This window comes from Vicia villosa, linkage group LG6 (genome assembly GCF_029867415.1).
Source record: "Vicia villosa cultivar HV-30 ecotype Madison, WI linkage group LG6, Vvil1.0, whole genome shotgun sequence".
NCBI classification, from domain to species: Eukaryota; Viridiplantae; Streptophyta; class Magnoliopsida; order Fabales; family Fabaceae; genus Vicia; species Vicia villosa.
Genome location: NC_081185.1, coordinates 82,954,829 through 82,964,489, shown reverse-complemented (window position 1 = coordinate 82,964,489; position 9,661 = coordinate 82,954,829). Strand labels below are relative to the sequence as shown.

The window sequence follows — 9,661 nt, the reverse complement described above, 5'->3', positions numbered from 1 at the left end:
CCACCATTTATTTTAAAATTCAATGGTTCAGATTCATTCTCACATTCTCATATAAAGAAGCTTTCTCATATGATATGCCCTGGTTCAGAGGGCGTATCATATGAGAATGACATATTTATATGAGAATGTGAGAATGAATCTGAACCATTGAATTTTAAAATAAATGGTGGAGATTGTGGGTGAATCTTTTTTTTCTCTCTCCTACATTTCGAAATAAAGGATGTAGGAAAGAGAAAAAAAAGATTCACCCATAATCTCCACCATTTATTTTAAAATTCAATGGTTTAGATTCATTCTCACATTCTCATATAAATATGTCATTCTCATATGATATGCCCTATATATATATATATATATATATATATATATATATATATATATATATATATATATATATATATATATATATATATATATATATATATATATATATATATATATATATATATATGAGATGACTCAAGTGAGAACACTTGGTTATTATGAGAAATGAGAACAATGAATCACGACCATTAAATTTTGATTTTGTCGATTTTAATGAATTGGATTGGTTTCTCTTTCTATGTTGATTTAAAATAAATATTATGGATCATAGAAAGAGAAACCAATTCAGTCCATTAAAATCAACAAAATCAAAATTTAATGGTCGTGATTCATTGTTCTCATTTCTCTTAATAACCAAGTGTTCTCACCTGAGTCGTCCCCATATATATATATATATATATATATATATATAAATTAAAATTTGAACTTTTAATAATTGTAATTATATTTATAAATATGTATTTAAGAAACGAAAATATATTTATTTTTAACTATAACATTTACTATTATAATAACGTATGATACTCACACAAAAAAATCAGTACATTTATAATAAATCTACTAATTGATTGCAGTAATAAACTAATTCATGCCCTTTAATATGATTTCTCACAGATATTATACATCAAGACTAATAATTAATATATAATAAAATCGTTAATCAATAAAATCGTCAATTGATTAGAATATCCAGACTAATAATTAATATATGATACAATCGTCAATTGATTAGAATATAATAGATCTTATATAGAAATTTTATTTAACTAAAGATACAATCAAATTGATCTCTTATAGAAAATAATAATTAAAAATGAAATAACAAATATATGTAGGAAATTAATAATTAAATTACATATTAAATCATTATAATAGTATGAGTGCCAAGTAAAAAACATTAACTTTTTCAAACTAAATAGGAAAATTTCCTGAACTTTTGCTTTAAAAAATTAATGCTTTTATTTTTACCACAAAAAATCATAATTGTTTTATTAAATTCTAACATAAAAATTGATGATAGAAAAATGATTTTCACTTCTGTAATAGATAATAACCTCAACTAATCTAACGTTTTAAAAAAACTATTTTTAAAAAATTATTATTTTGAGAAACTAATTTTAAATTACTTAAAACTTTTTATTTTTTTTTACATTTTAAATCTTATAAATTATTCCAAACATAGAATAATAAAACTAAGTTTTCCAAAAACTAAATTTTATATCTAAACTTTTAATTTCTATAATTTCTTTCATTGATTTCTAATCTTGGAATAAAAATGCACCGATAGTGTAAAGTATTTTTACACTGTCAATCAATGAGAGACATGCATCAGAATAAATCCTATTTTTAATTTTAAAAATTAAAATTACATGGAAAATTAAAGCATTTTGATTGGTTGTATGTGTAAAACTGTTTTACACTGACAGTGCACTATCTTTAATCTCTTCAAATCTTTATCATTTTATTCTCCAAAATCTATAAATATAAAAGTTTTCTAAATTAAAAAAATTGATTTCATATAGATCATTTCTCAGAAATGAAGGTCATCTTTAAAATAAGATCTTATTTATTTATTTCATGTCGAGCAACTTTAAAAAAAATATTCATTTTAATTTCTTAATTGATATTATATATTTAAATACTTAATGATTTTTTTGGTAACTTAAAAAAAAAATTAACAATTTCTATTCTTTAATAAATAATTAGACAACATACTTCTAAAATAAATATATTTTTAATAAATAATTATATTGTTGATTATAAAATAACTATATTATTATTGGTAAAAGACTTAAAAACTGCAAAAAAAAAATTATTTATTTTTTAAAAAACATATGTGAAAATATTATGGATAATTATCATAAGATAAGATTGTGTATATTTTATCTCTATTAGAATTAATTTCCTTATTCGTAAAAAATTAAAATAAATTATTTAATATTTACGATATATTTTATTTTAATTTTAGGCATATGCAAATCAAATAAAATAGAGTATTTTTAAAACTGTGTTGTTTTACTATAAAATAAATATAGGCTTAAATGCACCATTGGTCCCTGTAAGTTAGCGAGTTTTTTATTTTTCGTCCCTGTAGGTCTGAGTCCCTATATTTCACTTTCGCGTTTGTTTTAGTCCCTAAAATCAAAATTCGCAAGAAAACCTGCAGATTTTCCTGCGGATTTTGGCTTTAGGGATTAAACCGCAAGCAAAAAGTAAGATATAGGGACTCATACCAACAAAAAAAACTTACAGGATGAAAATCAAAAACTTGCTAACTTATAGGGATTAAAGGTGCATTTAAGCCATAAATATATTATTCGTAAAAGAGCATTTATGGATAATATGAAGAAGAAAACAACAATATCATAGGCTTATAAATGATATTAAATTTGAAGATGACAGTATCATTTTGTTTCTATGAAAATTGATTCAGTCAATTAAGTATGATTTTATTTTATTAATTTATGAAAAAAACATGAGATAATTATGATTGGCGAATACACATATTTTGCATATCTACCCGTATTTTTTTTTGTTCATATTTTATTTTTTTCCAAAATGTAACTCACATAATCTCTCTTCATTTCAAAAAAAATAAATAGATTTATCGAAACACACCAGTAATATCATTATTACATAGGATGATTAATATGATTACTGCATACATTGATTAACTAGGTTGATTAAACAACTATCGATTAATGTATTTTTTGTAGAGACAGTAGTAAATAATAACAAATAATAATACTAATAATCATAGTGCTTAATAGTATAATACTTCTAGACAAAAAACAAAAACAAAAATAAAAAATAAGAAAGGCTTAGAATTTCATAAAATAACAAACGTGGCTTTTAATTTGGTCTTTTTTAAAGCTAATTAAACACGATCTTAATTAAAAATTAAATTCATGTAGCCCTCTCTTTTATTTTTTGCAGACTTAAATTTTTTTGTTTTTTGGTTTTATTTTAATTTGATTTTTATTTAGTTGTGTATATTCATTAATTAAATAATAATCAGTCAAAATAATTCTTTTTTTACCATTGACGGTTCTTTGTTCTTTTTTTTTTTGGTTAAGTTTTTTTTCATTATTTTGAAATAAAATAAAAATTAAATCCTTTTTAGGTTATTTGTTGTTTTTATTAATTAAAATTTTTAAAAAAATTTAGTTAAAAATTTTTTAAAAACAATTTGAAGGAATGGGGCTCTCCTTCCCCTTTTGTAGGAGAGTTTATATTTTATTTTATTTTATTTATTTGTTATTCATTTAATTTAATTTTATTAGTAAATTTTAATTATTGATTAATAAATCAGCCATAATAGTTTTAGATTTGGTCTTTTGTTTTCCTTTTAAAATAATAATTAAATTTCTTGGAACCCTGAGCGCCCCTTTCCCCTTTTTGATCTTTTGATTAATAAATTAGAAATGTCCAAATTATTTTATAATTTATAAAAAAAAATAGTTAAAATACACTTTTTTTTATGTATACTATTAATAACAATAATATTTTATCTATACAATCGTAATTTTACTATAAATAAAATTTGTAAATTATAAGTATTTTTAAAATAATTTTTTATTAAGAAAATATTTAACTCGTGCATCGCACGGGTCTAAGTACTAGTTGTAAATAAATGTATATTGAATTGGTCTCAAAAATTAAAATGAATATTAATCAAATTTATAAAAAGTCTATTTGGTTTTTGTGATTTTAGGAGTTAAAAGAAACACTATTTTATTGAGGCTTCTCCGGTGCCACCAATCGGCATGGAGATGTTTCAATGTCGGTTCTTCTTCTAGAATGATATCTGATATCTCTAACACCATTTGAATCCTATGTACAAAAGAAATTGTATTGCACAAGCTCTTTCAAACGCGTGTGACATATCAGTTTCAAATTTGTCAAGCTTTGCCTCAAAGATAACTATCTATTGATCAAAATACTTGAAGAGGCTTATAGAGAAGAACTCGAACACTGCAAAAATAATTTATGAGATATTGATCATTAGAAATGGTAGCATGACATTGAAGGCATCAGAATCACATTATAAACTCGTGAAAATAGGGAGTCCAACCATTAACTAGGATTTAACTCCTTCAAAACTAGCTATTTAGAATTATCATTCAACTCAAGATAGGATCTCAATTTTTTGTAAAATGTAGGGATATAAAATGTTAAACTATCAATCCAACATTTGTCTGCGTGAATGCCAAATTTGAGACTTAAAAATTAAAGATTAAACATATTGAAGTGTAGTTGAGGATGCATGATCTGCCCTTGAATATTGGAAACCTACTAGTTTATTTTCAATTGCTTTGGGTATTTGAAATACTTTATCAGTCTATGAGCTTATATGAAGAAAAAAACTTAAATGTATTTTGACAGTGTTGATCAATGTGTGTGTGTGTGTTTTGTAGTATTGATCAATGTTGTATTTTCAAGGTAAGAATGTTGTTAAGCCTATAATTAAAAAATCTACAAGATACACGCTTAAAAAAATTCAAAATAGACTATACTAGTTAATGACACCGTGGAGGACATATAGATGATGAATTTGAAAATATCATAGTATTTCATAATGAATGACAAATCTTTGTATTTGAATGAGGGACAAAGTCATACTTTAAAAAAACATAGTGATGAATGCCTCGATTGTCGCTATTCATGCAAGAAGTATGTTAATGCAATCTTCAATAGGTCAATCCTAGCCAATGGTCCATGATAGGTGATTTCATTACATTTATTGCTAGAAAATACACACACAGATTCCCCTCGTAGAAAGTATGCTTAATTGCTACATCACAATCCATTCCAATGAAGTCTTTAACATTTGCAATTTAGGTTGCATACACATGTGATAACTTAATCGACTTGCTAATCATATCAATGATGGTCTTTGAGTCTCCGAGTAACAAATCACCCTATGAACATATTGAGCATTAACCATCTTTGATCCAAGCCAAAGGGCCATAAGCTCAAAATGAATGGTATTTGCATCCCCTAAGAAACTATTGAATCCCATAGTCTAGTTGTAATTGTTATCTCCGACCATACCTCCTACTCTAGCCCTTCCTTACATTTTAATCCGACTGACATCTACATTCAACACCAAAACTACTTATCTTCTTTCATGTCATGCCACCCACTGCACCTTGTTACTATCAATGGAATTGAAAGTAAACACCCTTAACATGTCTTCATGTAAGCTAAGGGTGTTGAATTTAATTTTGAGGGTGCCAGAACAAATTCAATTCCATTGAAGACATATAAAGGATTGAAAAACTGCCATAAATATTTAGGCCTTTTGTGGGCTACAAAACGAGAATTTGTTCTGGCACCCTCAAAATTAAAGTCGACACCCTCCAATCATTCTTTTACTATAGTACCCTTTGGCCTAAACGAGTGAAAATCACATATCAATTGTTATTTCTCAAAACTTTTATAAAATTTGTGTAATTTACCGCATTTTTACCAGTAAGTCCTTTATCTTCATCAAAACTTTGCAATTTTACCTGTATTTTCATGGTCATACGCGTGTTTAGGAAAACAATGAATTTTTACATGCATTTTCGAAATGTCCGATAAAATCTCATGATTTACATGCATTTATACTGGAATTTTTGAAAAAATTGGTAGAATAACATACATTTTTACCGACATTTTTAGACAAATATATTTTTAATATTATAAAGAAAAATTGGGGGTGTCAAGTTTAATTTTAAGAGTACCTTCACAAATTCTCCTACAAAACCAACTCAAGGGCCCAAGAACTTGAAGCCCACCTTTGTGAGGCTAAGAAAAACCACCTCTCCAAGAACTCTTCTATGTTCATTCATACTTCACTTCTTTCAAAATTCATCTCTACCTGAAACCAATCAAAATCAAAATTTTCCGTATCTTTGATTCAACCTATCCTAGTTTTTTCGCACATTCAATTTTCAATATAAAAAAATGTTTGTTCTAAACTTCAATTCTGTTACCCCTTTCTTTCCAAGTTGCCATCTAAATCGACCTACCCATCATCAATTTCCTTCGGTAAAGTCTCTTTTGAAGCTGAAAAATCAATCTTTCCTATCAAATTCTCAGTTCAAGCTTTCCAGAACATACAAACCTCGCTCCAGGTTTGTAGTTTTTGCGGCACAGTCCAATATTACTAAAGGTTAGTAGCCCCAAGTTTATTTTGGATTTTGGTATTTCTCTTACATTGGTTTTAGATTTCAGCTATAGTGATGGTAATTTCAAGTTTTGTTAATGGGTTGTTGTTGGATACTTTGTGGTTGTTTGTTTCTGTTGCAAGTTCTAGTTTTGATTTTTATGTTTGTACTTTGTAGAATGTTTTGTGGATGGTTGAATTGAAAATTGTTGGATAAAAGTGAAGAAACTATGATTATATAGAAGTAAGGTGGATTATAAAGTTGAAAAGTATTTTGGTGTTAAATACCGTTAAGAAACTAGAATCATTGAATATATGCTCTCCTATTGTGTGTTAAGTTTAGGGAATTACTCACACAGATACCACACACGATACGAACTTGTAGACATTGGTAAGAATAAGTGATTTAAAGTAACTACGTGCATGTTTGGTTTCACGTTTGGAGCATCCAAAATTGATTATGTAGAATTGATTTTGATATGTCTGGTTGTTGTCGAGTAGAGTTGATTGTGTTTTCTAGAATTGATTCCACTTGAAGTTATTATTTATAACTTTTGAGTCTAAATGTGATTTTTACATTGAAATTTACTTTTCAACTCACTTTTTACTTTCAACTAGAATCAATTTTACAAAATCAATTTTCTTCACCGCTGAATCGAACACACGTGCGGGATATTTAAATATTTTGCTATTTGTGCCAATTTTATGCCTTTCGGAATTGGAACATTTAATCTTTGAAGAGCTGGCAGTTGTATTTTTCATAGCTATCTTTTCAGCTATTTTGGTTATCCAGAAACCCTAACTATTGCTCCATTTCGATTATCTCTGTGGTTATGAGATAGTTCTGCAGAATGCATGGAGAGTTGGTAAGGATGGAATTGACGCAGGCACAAATCTTGTCCCGGTAAGTAAGAGTTTACCTTCTTTCCGGTGTTGTCAAATAACGGCTATAGTGCGGCTATGGCATAGTGAAATTTTAACCAACTATTATTATTCCGCCATAAGATTTTTATATCAAGTCTTGTCAAATAGCGGCTATTACACTATTTTAGTGGAACTTGAGCAGTCTGCTGTTTACAGCAACTGGTCGACACCACTGCCTTTTCCATTTTTGAGTAATCTTTTGATTTATCTAGCTGTTGTCTTCAAATTTGTTACAAATACTATAATACTTCTAGTTTTTCCATGTTTTTATTTCATTTTCTTCTTTTTGCCATTGCCAGAGTTCTGTACCAAGACCAATAGCGAGGATTGCAGTAACTTTTGTGGGTTTGAGTGCTTTGCTTTTTGTGTTCAAGTCAATCCTCTCTACAGTTTTCTTCATATTGGTAAGTCATCCACTTTGCTTATCAAATTTAAATTTCAGATTATTGTGATTGTAGTTTGTACTTTTATTTTTTCCAATTATAAACGGTGTCAGCGTGTCGGTATTGCTATATTTTAGGCTACCATAGGACTTGCATACTTTGCATATCTAGCATTCAATAAAGATCAAGGACCACCGAGCGGGAATGGAGGAACTACGACCAAACCTATGAATGATCCTGTGGAAGAAGCTCAAAAAATAATGGACAAATACAAGTAGCATCATCAGAGTAAATTATTTTCAAGTTTGAACCATTCAATTTTTACATTATACATATATTAAATGTAAAGCTCTCATATTGTTAGAGGTAATGAGAAAGGAAAGACTTTGATAGAATTGAGTTGCCACTATATATGCGTTTTTTTTTTTGTTTTTCTTTGATCACAATATAGCCTTTTACACAACCTCGGTTTATAATGACATTTTCAGTAGCACTTATGTTGGATAAAGCGTGTTTGGGTTTGCTTAACTTTTTTCAATTTCTTTTTTTAAAGTTATCTGTGGTAGATTTTGATAACGAACTATTCTGAACATGAAATATTTTGATCGCCAACTCTGTTTTTCCGTTGGTACGTCAACGAGTATTTATTTATCCGAATTTTTTTTTCTGATGAGAACATTGGTTTATTTTATGTTTCTACTGAGAAGAAAACTATCTGATAGTTTTCTTCTACTGCCCCTCAATTGTTTCCTTGTTTTGGTCATGTTCCATTATTATATACAAATGAAGCTTTAGAGTTGAGTACAAACCGTCATCCAGCGTTGTGTTTGAGGGAATTGATCAAGAGTTAGTTTTCTATTGTATAATTTGTGTAGCTCTGTAACATCGACACCTTTAAAAAAGGTGTGTTTATGTTGTGTCGGTCACCGATAGTGGCATTTGTGGTTACGTTTAATGTATTTATTTATTTTTAATTATTATTGGTGTCGACGTGTAAATGTCAGTGCTATGTTCGTACGTCATAAGTTGGCTAGTTCCACTAGTTGGACTATAAGCCTCAATGACACAATATTTTGAAAAAGACACTTAGGATATTGGTATTGAATTAAAATGATGTGGCTATCTTCTTTGCTACCAAATAGTAATACATAGAAAAATGTATGAGATTAGTGGTATTCTAAATCAGAAAATGAGAAGAAATTGAGTAAGGTTATGGGTTGGTGTTGAAAATGTAGATGGTAGTTAAGGAACAAAGTTTAGACATGAGATTGTGCTGCTGGTTGTGCTTGAGATTTGTGTTAAGGAACAATCAATTGTATTTTCATATTATTTGTCTTTTTCTTGAAATCTGACTAATATTGAATGTGAATCTCTCCACTTTCCTATGTTCTCGAATAGGCCCTTGAAATTGTAACCTCATTCGGTGACTGAATCTCATCCAAATGAATACCTGATTTGCATCATCTTACTAATTGTACACATTGTAAAGTGTACTTTTCCTGATATAGGAATATCATTTGAATTTTAGAATTCGAATAAAACCAATACATAATACTAAGTAAATGATACGAAAATACAATGAAAAACAATGAGGAAGAGTTTGCAGTCACATTATCTTTGCTTGCAGATGAAATTTGTGTAAATAGAGTCCATGGATGATATGGTTGTCTATTGAAACACATGGATGATATGACTGTCTGTTGAAACACATATTTCGTTCTAATGCAAATAGATTTGGTGTGTTCTAATTCTAAAATCCAACAGGTCTTGTTCCGATTTTAAAATTCCAAAGGGATAAATTTGAAAGAAAGAAAAAAATTGAGGGGCTTTAAGAATAGAGGGGGAAGAGAGAATCTCACACCGAATAAGAGTGTGT

General features: G+C 28.0%; 1 protein-coding gene across 1 annotated transcript; it reads left to right on the top strand.

The window, feature by feature from the left end:
• Positions 1-6,139: 6,139 nt before the first annotated feature.
• LOC131611771 (uncharacterized) lies at positions 6,140-8,213 on the top strand. The gene is made up of 4 exons (XM_058883658.1): positions 6,140-6,484; positions 7,321-7,382; positions 7,702-7,806; positions 7,923-8,213. The coding sequence occupies exons 1-4, from the start codon at positions 6,277-6,279 to the stop codon at positions 8,061-8,063; spliced, it is 516 nt and encodes a 171-aa protein (XP_058739641.1). The 5' UTR covers positions 6,140-6,276; the 3' UTR covers positions 8,064-8,213.
• The last annotated feature ends 1,448 nt before the right edge of the window (positions 8,214-9,661 follow it).